At 51.0% G+C, this 13,013-nt stretch overlaps 1 protein-coding gene across 6 annotated transcripts in view; it reads right to left on the reverse strand.

The window, feature by feature from the left end:
* Mroh2a (maestro heat like repeat family member 2A) overlaps positions 1 to 12,394 on the reverse strand; it is a 44,424-nt gene extending 32,030 nt beyond the window's left edge. For 4 of the 6 annotated variants that reach the window (XM_070012134.1, XM_070012063.1, XM_070011975.1 and 1 more), the window contains exons 1-13: positions 12,105 to 12,394; positions 10,840 to 11,003; positions 10,037 to 10,123; positions 9,685 to 9,866; positions 6,320 to 6,451; positions 5,967 to 6,129; positions 4,077 to 4,175; positions 3,206 to 3,357; positions 2,553 to 2,696; positions 1,692 to 1,784; positions 1,408 to 1,486; positions 1,150 to 1,263; positions 235 to 311 (exon numbers count right to left, since the gene is read on the reverse strand). In XM_070012134.1, the coding sequence (XP_069868235.1) occupies positions 235 to 311; positions 1,150 to 1,263; positions 1,408 to 1,486; positions 1,692 to 1,784; positions 2,553 to 2,696; positions 3,206 to 3,357; positions 4,077 to 4,175; positions 5,967 to 6,129; positions 6,320 to 6,451; positions 9,685 to 9,866; positions 10,037 to 10,109 (1,308 nt within the window). In that variant the 5' untranslated portion in view covers positions 10,110 to 10,123; positions 10,840 to 11,003; positions 12,105 to 12,394. The remainder of the gene's footprint in view (positions 1 to 234; positions 312 to 1,149; positions 1,264 to 1,407; positions 1,487 to 1,691; positions 1,785 to 2,552; positions 2,697 to 3,205; positions 3,358 to 4,076; positions 4,176 to 5,966; positions 6,130 to 6,319; positions 6,452 to 9,684; positions 9,867 to 10,036; positions 10,124 to 10,839; positions 11,004 to 12,104) is intronic. The other 2 variants (XM_070012192.1, XM_070012021.1) reach the window with 2 other exon arrangements.
* Between the last annotated feature and the right edge of the window lie 619 nt (positions 12,395 to 13,013).

Genomic DNA, 13,013 nt, shown 5'->3' on the forward strand with positions numbered 1-13,013 from the left:
AGACCTTACACCAGCCCCATACAGCAAGCAGTTATCACTGAAGCAAGGTGGACCCAAAGGAGCAACCTGAAGACTCCAGGCCCTTAGCAAGAACGACATTCCTGGGAGGAACCTTGGCTCTTATGGGCCTTGCTCCCCTCTGTCCCTAGTAAGGCTGCATGTGGAAGCCAGGCTTCTTCCAAAAGCCTCTGCCCTACAGAGCTGGTGCCCCTGATGGAGTCCTTGGCCCATTACCTTGGAGCGGCTGTCGGAGAGGATGCTCTTCACCACCCGGATGGCCAGGTAGATGGTCTTGATATTCATTTTGGGCTCTGAAAGAGGAAGGCCGACCTGGAGGGCTGCAGCTTAGGGTGGCAAGTCTTTGCACCCCACATCAGGACCCTTCAACATCCCACAAGCTCAGGGGTAGTTTTTTAGGATCCTTGCTGGCCAGCCTCTCCCCGGCACAACCCTCTCCTGGGATCCACAGTAGCACCCTGCTCTTGAGCCCAGAGGGCATCATTTCTACACCTTATTGTCTTGGCCACTGCTTGGCATGCACCTCATCGGCCTCGGGTGACCACCCTGGGGACGGGGTCCACGCTGAGGAGCTAAAGCTCTGCACCGATTTCCCATGGCTCGGCATAGCGCTTGGGGGCACACAGTCTGCCAGGGGTGGAACCCTGGCTCCACCTCACCCCAGCTGTGTGACCTCACATGAATTACCAAGCCCCTCCACGCTTCCGTTTCCCCCCCTGCGAGCTGTGAGAGCACCTGTGCCTCCCCCGCAGAGGGGCTGTGGGCAGCAAAGGAGTTGATGCTGTGGCCAGCACACGGAAAGGACAGGGGCTAGGGTCAGGGTGTACTCAGGGGCCCAGGGCCGCACATCTGCTCAGCCAGGTTAGGCCTCATCTCCAGCTTTGATTTAGCGTTAGAGGCCCACAGCAGGATTCAGGTTTGAAAGTCAGACTCCATGGAGCAGCTGTGACTCCAGATGGGGCAACCTGGCAGGTTGGGCTCAAGGCTAGAAAATGTTTTATAACCAAGGGGCCTGGCAGCCTGGCCTCCATCCTTGTTTACAGAAGAGGAAATGGCAGTGGCCCGTGTACAAGTAAGGCCCAGCTCCCCTTGCCCCACCCTGCCCACCCTGCCCATCCCTCCTATGCTCACCGTCCGCGCTCACCACTGCTCTGATCAGATTCAGCGTCCCCACGCGGATGGCCTCCTTGCTCATCTCCATCTGACTGAAGAAGAACTTCATCAGTTCCTTGGGGTAGGAGCGAGCTGCAGGGTAGAAGGAGCGCTGTGGTCATGCCCACTGGGGCCCCAGCCAGCACAGGACAACAGCCCCCAGCCCGGGGCTCAGCTCAGAGGGCCTGGGACTCCCCTGGGCCCCGCACAGAGCTGAGCCCTGTGGGGGAGCCTCACCGAGGGCTATGAAGCAGTGCACGATCTCCATCAGGTTCTGGCTACTGAACTGATGCTGGGCTGGGGCCTTGTTGCACACCTGCAGAGTGGGGATGGAGGAGGGGCAGTTCACAAGAAACCAAGGACCCGAGGGCAGGACGCCCGACGACCCCCACAGCCCAGCCCCACGACGCCCAGCAGGTTGCAGGAGGGATGAGTGAGCCAGGGGCCCAGTCCCTCCCCACAGCTGCTTCCTGCTGACACACCCTGAAGATGCCAGTGCCAGCCGGGCTTGCTGGCCTTACCTGCATGTGTAATTCTGTGAACACGGGGTGTAGCTGCATTTGCGGGATAGGAGTATTGGTGGTAACTGCCATTTCTAGAATCTGCCTCAGTACCTACAACGATGGACAGAGGGTCGCATGCAACCTTTTACCCACTCAGGGTCCAACTCTAGACCCTTACTGCTCAGTAGGTCACTGAGTTGGTGGTGCCAGTGTCCCCCGGAACTGATAAGAAGCATGGACTGAGCCCTATCTATACCTCCTGGGCCCCGTACTCCCACCAGCCCTGGGTGATTTCTATAAAGTGAATGTGTGAAGCACTGTGCAGGGCCACCTAGCATGGCATTCAAGGCCCCTTCCACCTCCTCTCCTAGTCCTTTGGAATGAGTCCCATTCCTTAGTCAAAGTGATCCACCGGTGGTCCCATAAATCTGTTACACTCCTTTCTGTTCCTTGCTTTTACAGTGCAGGGCCCTGCACTGTAGACCCATGACCTCATGTAGACCCATGACCTCATGTAGACCCATGACCTCTTGTAGACCCATGACCTCTTCCAGTGTCCACTAGCCCAGGCCATAACCCCTCTTGGAACCCTGCAATGCCTATACCTCGCATGTGCCCTTATCAGCTAAGGATCTTTAGACTATGGTAGCTCTTAGCTGTGGCTGTCATAAGAAACCAACACAAGGACCTTCAGGCCCCTCTGGTCCCCCCCCCCACACTGGGAATGACAGAGTTAGTTTCCCACATACCCAGCAAGGGCCAGGGCTCTTGGCCCCTCCCAGGGTACAGACGTTGAGTCTGCTGACAGGATATCATAACCACTGCATGTCCTTCTACCCAGATGACAGCCCCGCGTTTCCTGAGTTTCCAGGCCCTCACCTGGGTGATGAAAAGGGCCTCCAGGCCGCCCTGGTACTCGGCCAGCAGCACGGGGATGTAGTCGTAGACCTGCTCCCGCAGGTCGTCGTTGGGCAGGAGGAGGGTCAGCATGGGCCTCAGGGACTTGATGACCCCCAGCTTCACCTGCCATAGGAAGTGGGGTCCCAGAGCCCCGCAGAACCAGCGGTCTCAGCCACACCCACAGATCCCAACAGTCAGAGTCCAGGCCCTGCCCCGGAGCCCCACAGTGCTGGGGAGTGACCAAACTACCTGGCTGGAGTCCCACCTATAACCAAATGACAGTAGACAAGTGGTTAACCTCTTTGTGCCCCAGTTTGCTTGTTTTATTTCACTAGGAAACTTCTCTTTCAAGTGGTGGGTGTGGAAACAGCCCGGTCGGGGAGATCCTGGAGCAGGCCCAGCTCTGGAGCAGGTGTTCAGAGGTTCACTGCGCATACCTAATGCCTTCCTGCTGCCTTTATCGAGGTCCGGCTCACACCAGCCTCCCGTGACCACACCGCTTAGGCATCCACAAGTCCAGGACTTCTCCAAGGTCCCAGCCATGAGGGCCGGCCCCCGACCTCTCCCAGCCCCACAGTCTGGGGAGTGCCCTGGAGGGAAGCACGGCTCCAGAGCGGGGCGCATCAGCTCACCTCGGGCTGGGAGTGCTTCAGCCACACGGTCACAAAGTAGCGATACATGGGGAAGACCTTGACAGCAAACTGCTCCTCGGTCATCACGGGGTACAGGCTGTCCTCCAGGTGGCGCAGATAAAACTGCACTGTCTCACAGAAGGTCTCCATGGCTGCCAGTGGGGGGGGGGGAGGGGGAGAGGGAACAGATGGGACTCAAGAGCCAAGCCCTCCCCTTGACCTCCCATGCTTGTGGAGACTACTCCTCTGGCCCTTCTCTGCTGAGAGTCATTCCCCAACATGGAGCAGCCTTGTCAATACTGAGCACCCCATGTGATTAGGCCCCTGCTCCCCTTTAGGACTTGGGGTCAGGGGCGGGGCTTGTCGGGTGATTCCTGACCACAGCCTGGGGTTTCGAGTTTGAATGGCAGCAGGCACCCTGACCACCACCACCACCACCACCACCCCCGCCCTTTGTGAACACTGGATTTTCTCAGCCTGCAACGAAGTGAAGCAATCAAATCTCTGGGCCAAGTTATCTGATTTAAATAGCATCAAATACCTACTCCAAGTCAAGCCTCCAAAAGAGACATTTTCCCTGACTGCCATCCTCTCCTTCAAACATCCCGTCACCCTTCTCTGGTCTCCTGAAATTCTTCAGTAGTCTGAGCTACCCAGAGTCAGTGACAGCCCCAATCTTCTCACAAGCACCCACGTCTCAGCCACCTGCCCCTACGTGCGCTGCTCACATGCCAAAGTGAAGTAGGAGAGTGAGCACAAGTACAGGAACAAATGACAGCACACCTCTTGTTCAACAACCCTTCTTCCTGCTCCGTTTCCCTTTCTCCCCCTCCAGCACCCGGGAGAGTCCAGGTCCACACGGGACACGCACCACTGCAGATCACCTGTCGCATCTTGGCTTCATTGGCAAGTCTTAGCATCGTGAACAGGGTCGCCAGGGTGATGCCCATGTACGGCATGAACTCAAACACTGTAGAGGAAGGGGAGGGCACGAGGAGACAGGAGAAAGCAGAGAGGACAACCCTGCTGCCTGCATCCCGACAGCCCAGAGCCAGAGAAGGCTTTGTCCTGGCTGAGACACAGGAAACTACGGCAAGCGCACATGTAAAAAGAATGAACTAGAATTAGAGGCAGAGCAAAAGAAGACAGGACAACCAGGAGAAGAGGTACAGGGAGCAAAAGGACAGGAGAGAATAGGCCAAGAGAGGCCAAAGAAAGGAGAACACAGAGAGCCACAGGGAAGGGGCAGGCAGGTGTGGAAAGAGAACAAGGCTCCAACTAGGAGCTCACAGAGTATCCGCCTCCAGGGACACCCGTAGACCCTGGCTCTCAAGTGGATAATAGCTGGTGGGAAGACAGAGAAGACAAGAGGCTAGCTGGAGACAGCACACAGAAAGGAGTCACAGATTAGGAAGAAGGGAGCCTGTGGCAGACCCAACACACAGGAGGCCGCTCTCTGCCTGTCCTTTCCACTCATGCTGAACACCAGCTCCACCTCTCTCCCACCTTAGAATATGTATAAAACCATATACGCAGAGGTGTATATGTGATGGTGATAGAATGTCCATTCCCCTCCCCCCTGGCTGGAACCCTGCCTCTGGCATCTTTTCCCTTCTCCCAGTACACCAGCCTCATCCTAAGGTCTCTTCTCTTCCCTGGGCAGGGACATACTGGTGGTGCCTTGGCTTTTTGGGGATTAGACTTTACCATGCTGCAAACAAGACACCTTCCATAGAAACCATACTTCTGCTTTTGAGCATTGCTAGTCTAGGGTAACAGGTGCCCCCCTCTCTGTCATGGGGCCTCCCCAGGCGGGCCCACAGTCCTCCCTTGCGCAGTGTTGCTAAGGCGTAGTGCTTCGAGTGGTGGAGGCAAAGTACTTTTGACTTGGGGTAGTCTCCTCTTGTGATGGTCTGTTAGGATGCAGTCCATCACCTCCCAACCTTCTCCACCCACCCCTCCATCAACATCTAGAATGGTTTTCCATTTGGAGTCTAAATGTCATCACATATCTGCAGCTCAGAATCTTTCACTACCTCTTGAATAACCTCAAGTAAATCTCAGACTTTATTGGGGACCCAGACCCTTTGTAAATCTCCCCCTCATCCAATACCTCTAACCCCCTGCGGTCCCCACTTCCAGGCACAGTGACCTCTCCATGCTTCAGAGAACTAAGGTCATTTCTGCCTCAGCCTTTGTAAGAAGTATTCTCCCCTGTCCTGCTCTTCACAGAGTCATCTTCCTGTCACCTTCCATCTCTCCCCTGAAATATGGTGTCCTCACTCAGAGCCCCACTGGGACAGGGTTCCTCAAACAGCCTGAGCTCACATAGCCACGCAGCTCTTCTCTGTCATCGTGCAAACACATCTACTTCCTGGCTTGTTTCTTATCCTGAAGACAGAGACCATGCATGTTTTATCCAATGTTGTGGCTCAACGCCTACCACAAGGTCCACATGAAGGAGATTAGTTTGTGAACCAGGAGAAAAGGACAGAGGAAGGAAAGAAAAAGAAAACGGAGAGGAGAAGACAGAAGACAATGCAGGCAAAGGGAGAGAAGAGAGAGAGGGAAAGAGGAGGGAAAAGTGAGAGACAGAGGCACATGGAGACAAAGAATATCAAACGAAGAAAGAAGAGAAATGGAAAGCAAGGGGGTGGGGGAGGCAGTTAGAGATAAGCAGGGACTAAAGAACAGAGACCAGGAGAGAGCTTTCCGCTGGGCTGAAGGGACCAGGAACCAGGCCCAGGCCTCAGAGCCCTACCATTGCCGTTAGCCAGCTTGGCCAAGGTGATGATGACAAACTCGTCAGCAAGGTCAAGGGGCCTGAGGTTGTGCTGCAGCTCGTACATGACCAAGCTGAAGTGGTTTCGGGACAGAGCCACCAGAGTGTCGCTGGCCACCTCTGCTTGCACGTAGTTGTCCATCTGAAGGGGACAGGAGAGGCACCACCACTGGCTGGGCCTTCATGAAGCCCCAACCCCACTCCCTTCCACCCTCCTGGTTCCCTTGGGCTCAACCTGCTCCAGTGTCATAAGGTTACCACTCAGGGCCCCAGACCTCCCACGCCAGACCACGGGGGGGGGGGGAGGCGCTATGGAGCCCAGACCCTGGCACCTCGGGGCTCTCCCTCATCTCCTTGGAGGCAATGGTGACAAGCCTTTGCACACAGTGCTCCTCCAGCTCTCCCTCCTGCTGGATGATGGCCTGGAGGATGTTGTAGATGTTGATTTTGCGTTGGGTGGAGATCTAGAACAAACATGGCAGGTGGGAGACTCCTGGCTGGGCTGCTGGGTCAGGGATGACCCCTTTCATGCCCCAGCACTGAGAGTCCACCTCCTCTTCCTGTATGTCATCTTCCCCCAGCACCAGTAGTCCACCTCCTCTTCCTGACACTCCTCTTCTGTACCCCATCTTCCCCCAGCACCCTTCTCTTCCTGACACTTCTCTCCCCATCTGAACAGAGGAGACATCATCCTCCAACTACCAAGTCTCTTCCATCTTCTCTCACTCCCTTCCCACTCATCCAAGAGGCTGTCACTATGCTTGCAAACTTATCTGTTTCAGTGAATGTTAAGGCAGGTTTTGGATGGTCCATACAAAGTCCTCTACACAAGGAATACTAGCTCTCTTGAGAGCCCCAGGAGGTAGTCTTGCCCTGTTTTGCTCTGGTGATGGAGCATCTGAGACAAGAAATGTTTTCCTCTCTTTTGGAATTATTTTGGGGGAAGTACTGTGTGTTTTCTGGGTGGTACAGTGCCAACTGATTGCTAGGCTGGAACTCTACCAGCTGAGCCACTCCTCAGCCCCCTTCCTCTCTTTTGATTCCTACATGAGCAATAGTGACGATGCTGGTATAAGCCCTGGGGTAGATGAGATGACTTGTGCACCTAAGACCAGACAGAATGTCTTCATTCAATTAAGCATGACAATGCCACTTCATAGGGCTTGAACTCTGGGCCTGGGCGCTGTCCCTGAGCTCTTCAGCTCAAGGCTAGTAGTGCTCTACCACTTGAGCCACAGCACCACTTCCGGTTTTCTGGTGGTTAACTGGAGGTAAGAGTCTCATAGACTTTCAGGGCTGGCTTTGAACAGTGATCCTCAGATCTCAGCCTCCTAAGTAAGTAGGATTACAGGCATGAGCCACTGGTGCCCAGTGACAAAGCCACTTTTTAAAACTTTTTTGGCTGTACCAGGGTTTGAACTCAAGACTTTACAGTTTCTGGGTAGGTACTCTAGCCCTTTTGTTCTTTGTGTTTCAAACCTTGAACCTCACTCCTCCTACCTATGCCTCTCATGGATGTGGAACACGGTTGTGTGCAACCTGACTTACTTTGAGATGATGTCTTGAGGTGGCCTCAAACCACAATTTTTCTAACTTTGCCTTTCCAGTAGACAAGCCACTGTTAATGAAGGTGACTTTATACATGAGGACAATGCCTGAAAAGCCTGTTAGAGACACGCCTGCTGCTTGGGTAGTAGACATCCAGAAATCTTAGCAATTTTGGAGACCTCAAGAAGGGAAGAATTCCAAAAAAAAATGTTTTAAAAAGAAGGGAAGACTTCACTCAAGTTTTTAAGATCTCCTGGTGAAAACCAGTAGAGTAGTCTTGAGAAAACAAATAAGAGTGGTAAAACTCCAGCCATTCCTGGATAAAAACGAAAGACATCTACCCAGCTTTAGACCAGGGCTTCTGAACATTTACCACTATCAGTGTAACTGCCCAACAGAGCTGCTTCCCAATGAAGCATTCATGGCATATGTACATTAATAGCATGTGTATGTTTAATGGCTTGTATACATATCTATATTTTCAATATGAAAATTGAAATTTTCTTCATTGCCTAAAAACCAAGTTTGGCCGGTTTGGGAGAGCAATACCATCCCATTGAGAATGTATGCTCCACACTTTAAAAGCACCTTATAAAAATACCCAGGAAAAGTATAATAGGATAATTGTGATCAAAGTGATCTTCAGTAAATATGAGAGAGTATATTTAGGATATCCAAGATACGCAATCATCCATGGATATGCCCATCACTAGATGAGTGGATAAAGTATGATATATATAAGAATATATCATAGAAAATATAGTGTTGAAAGTATATATATTATGGAATCTTTATTCAGACCTAAAAGGATGAAATTCTGTCACTTGTGCCAGCATGAATGGACATAGAGGACATTAAGCTATCTGAAAATGGAAAAGTACAGCCAGGGTGCCAGTGACTCACACCTGTAATCCTAACCACCTAGAAGGTTGAGACTTGGAGCAGTGTGGTTCAAAGCAGCCCAGGCAGGAATGTCTGCGAATATCTGTCTCCAATTAACCAGCAAAATTCTGAACTGGAGGCATGGCTCAAGTGGTAGAGCAGTATCAGCTCAAGCTGGTGTGAGAGAGTTGAGGATCTGAGTTCAAATCCCAGTACCAGCGTGCACACACACACACACACACACACACACACACACACACACACACACACACACACACACACACAGTCTCACTCCTAAGTGGAATCTAAAGATGTTGATCTCATGGAAATGAGAGTGCAGTGGTGTTTACCCAAGCCTGGAGAGAATAAGGAAGGGAGGGGAGAAGTTGATCAGTGGGTACAGTATGGCAGGTCTAGAAGAGGAGCACGTTGTGATGCTCTCATGGACAGTGGGGTGACTATAATTAACAACAGTGCACTGTGAATCTCAAGATAGCCAAGAGGGGATTTTGAATATACTCTTCACAAAGAAATGATAAAAAGTTAAGGTGATGAGTTTGCCCAATTTGATCTTTATGCAATGTGGACATAAAGCAAAATGTGCATTGCTATCATCATCATCATCATCATCATCATCATCATCATCATCATCATCATCATCATCATTATCATAATCATCATCATTATATGTAATCAGAAAGAAGGAAGGAATTCAAAGGAGGGAAGAAGAAAAGGAGGGAGGTAGGGAAAAGAGGAAGATGCATGGTTACGAGAAAAACTGACTTGGCAGTTGTCAAGAGCGACCCCTGGTGGCTTCCAGAGGAAGGGTTGATGAAGTCTGGCCATCTGGAGCATCTACAGAAGAGTGCTCTCTCTGTGTGCATGCTCCAACTCTGCAAGCCAGGATGAGAGCCTCGGCAGAAACCAGATCTGCTAGCACCTTCATCACAGATATCTGGGCTCCCACATCAGGAGATGTCTTCCTGTTATTTAGGCCAAGTATTCTCTGGTGCTGTGCATGGCAGACTGAGTAGACTAAGGCATCAGCCAATCCAGAGTTCAGGTCTCAACCAGGTGGCTCCCAAACTCACTGTCTAAGATGATGGCAAATCTTGAACATGTGAAAGCCTCAGCTCCAATCGGCTCTCAGCTCTGCCCCTTCGCACTGTCTGTGCTGGGCACAAATGTGGGCTGAACGGCGTGTGGACACACAGGCAGCCAAAGGTGGCTGCCGCAGAGGAGGGCATCCATGGTGAAGTGGTCTTACCTTGGGCATCTGCAGACAGTGGATGAGAGCATACATCACCACAGAGGGCTCGGTGGTGGCCTTCTCTGTGATGATCACCGAGGCGAGCGTCTTCCGCATGTCAAGGCCAGCGCCAACTGTGTCTGTCTTTGATGGCTCAGTATCCATGATGTCCAGGAGGGTCGTGACTTGTTGGAAGGTTCCTGAAACAAAGATGGCACAAGTATGGGATTAAGATGACCACCACAGGAGGTGCGACAGAATCCCTCACCTTCCCTACCCCTGCACAGCTCTGGCTGCGCCGTTGGCACCATGTCCCCCATGCAGGGCGGAGGAGGAGCTGAGATGTTGAGGGGACGGGTGGCACCCTTACTACTGTCAAGAGGCCCCAGGTCTTCTGCCTCCCTTGATGCATCTTCATCCAAGTCTGTGGCTTCTTCTGTCATCTTTTCCTCAAGTTCTTTGGAGACAAATGAGATTTGTAAAGCTCTTGCTGTGGCAACACATACTAAGATGGCTGCCCCCAATCCCTCACACCCTTGTTTAAATCCCACGGAGTGTGGGCACCACCTGTGTCTTGGTTCCAATTGTTAGAATATGGCAAAGGTGGCAGGAAATCACCACCGGGATCACATAATTAGCATTAAGACTCCATCTTATGGATTTGACAGAGACATTTTGATGGCCTTGAAAAGTAACCTGCCATGAACAAACCACCTATGGAGGGCCACAGAGTAAGGACTTGGAGTGTCAGTCATAAAGCCATAAGCCAACAATCAATCACATGAGCTTGGAAAAGGAGCCTGAACTCCAAAAAGGAATGCAGCCTTGATCACAACCTCTAATACCCACGGCAAAGGACTTAGCAAAACCACACCTAGACTCCCAACTCATGGAAACACAGTAAGAAATAGCTGTTCTTTCAAGCCACTAGTTAGTAATAAGGAATAGGATGGTTAGAAAGGGCCACCCCTTTTCTGGACCTGGAAAGCTGGTGACTAATGATCTCAACATCCCAGCTTCATAAAGGCTAACAAACACTAGCACTGATGTGAGACAGGGGAATGGAAAGCTCCCAGACCATTTTCCCTTCTTCTCCTAAGTTTTTCAGTCCTCAGGCCCATCACCACCCTGTGCTTTCTCCTTAAAGAGCCACCCTGGGACCGAAGTACTGGCCTTTTCATCTGTCCTCTTCTGGATGGAACAAAACTGTATCACAAGGAAAGGTCTGTTCTTTGCCCAATTACATATCAATGGATATACAAACAAGTGACAGGATCCATTGTCCAAGAGAGACAGTTGGGCTTCTCCACAGTAATTCTCATTGGAAATCAGCTTTCCTGGCCGGGTGGGAGAGTTTCATTAGAATTATCACCGTTAGATCCCAGACCCTTGGAACTCTGAGATCCAACTGCCTCCCTGACAGCCTATTAACACAGGGTTTTGAGGAGTGTGTGGCTCCCTAAGATAGAAGCTCAACTTAGATACTTCTGCTACCCGTGTGTGTGTGTGTGTGTGTGTGTGTGTGTGTGTGTGTGTGTGTGTGTGTGTGTGTGTGTGTGTGTGTGTGTGTGTGTGTGTGTGTGTGTGTGTGTGTGCTGATGTGTGCTGATGTGTGCTGATGTGTGGTGACCTGTGCCAGAGAGAGAGACAGCAGGAGAGGGGACATTCATAACTAAGCTCCAGGAGGCTGGAGCCCAAGATGGGGGTATGTAGAATAAAGGACTCCTTGTCCAGGGACTGGGTAACATACAGGATGGGATTCCCACCGACAAGGTACTTGGAAGACAAACCCCAAAGTCAGGTAGGAGAGGAGGGACCCTGGCTGCCAAGTATGCACTGTTTCTTGTAGATAAGAAAGACAAGACAGTCCAAGACTGGGGGAAAGTGAAGGAAGTGGTGACATTGTCCAAACAAAAAAGGCATTCGTTATCTGACTTATGAAACAGTAATCCTCTGTACAACATCTTAATAATAACAATAAAATTTATTTTTACAGAGACAGTTCAGATCAATTGTTGACACAATGAAATACTATTCATTACAGGGCAACAGAACAATGCTCAGAGCCCTGTTGGCCCCAATGTCCTTGTTTAAAAGTTTCACTTCCAAGTCTGCCCATCCTGAATTCCTCAGCCTCTGCTAGGACACTTCTCACACCAGGGAGCTCATTTTTTTCCCTGGTTGGAGTCCATTTCCACTTCCTGGAACCTGAGTGGCCAGAACATGAGATTTCTGTGCCTACTGCCAAGCAGGTCTTTCCCTCTGAAATCTTGGCTCTTCCCTTTGGAGACCCACTGATCCAAAATAGAGACACAGTTTTCATGTGGGTCTTCTTTCCCAGTCCCCTCTGCATTCCCTCCTCCTATTCCCCACTGGGCCCTTTATGTCTCTTCCAAAAATCTCCCAAGTCATATGGCTATAATTCAAATTCCACTTACCCTGACTGCATGATGACTATGTGCAGCAATGGATTAGTGCTGAGTAGCACTTCTTTGTCTTCTGGGAGTCTTCAGCCCCAAGACAGGAAAAACTGTGGATTTAGAGCCCAAAGTGAATGGGTCAGCAACTGGTATATAACACATCTCCTTGAAACTTACTGGCTGAAAACAATTATGTTTATCCAGGAGACATAGGCCAGCTGGCTGCTTCTGCTACCCTTGGCCATGTCCAGCCAAGCAGACGTGGAATCACTCCTGTGTGCAGTCAGATGGTAGGTGGCTGGTTGCTGACTGGCTATTGGCTGGAGTGATGACGAGGTGGGAGGGACCCTTGCAGCAGGGCTTGCTGTTGTCACAGTGGGACCTGAGTAAGAAGCCTGAGGGCCTCTTGGGGCCTAGAACTGGAAGCAATACCCAATTGCTTGCTGCCATTTATCAACTGAATAACCGAGGCAAGTCTTAGACCAACCCAGACTCAAAAGTGGGTAAACAGGTAAGAGCTGAAACCTCCCCTTGGGGAAAATGTAGCTCTCAAGGGAATGGAGAAGAGTTTTTTGTTTTGGTTTGGTTTGGGGTTTTTTTGGTCAGTCATGGGGCTTGAATTCTGGGCCTGAGCTCTTCAGTTCAAGGCTAGTACTCTACCACTTGGGCTACAGTGCCACTTCCAGTTTTCTGGTGGCTGAAATAAGTCTTACAGACTTTGTTGCCTTTGCTGCCTTTGAACTGTGATTCTCAGATCTTAGCCTCCTGAGTAGCTAGGATTACAGGCATGAGCCACCAGCACCTGGCAAAAGAGCTATCTTTTAAAGTTACACAAAGTGGGTAAGCAATGGCCCAAAATGCAATGCACTTGAATGTATTCACTAGAAAAGGCATTAGGGCAATGAGATCAAGAAAAAATGATGCGTC

The sequence above is a fragment of the Dipodomys merriami genome, unplaced genomic scaffold, assembly GCF_024711535.1.
Source record: "Dipodomys merriami isolate MVZ:Mamm:240054 unplaced genomic scaffold, mDipMer1.0.p SCAF_1, whole genome shotgun sequence".
Classification (NCBI taxonomy): domain Eukaryota; kingdom Metazoa; phylum Chordata; class Mammalia; order Rodentia; family Heteromyidae; genus Dipodomys; species Dipodomys merriami.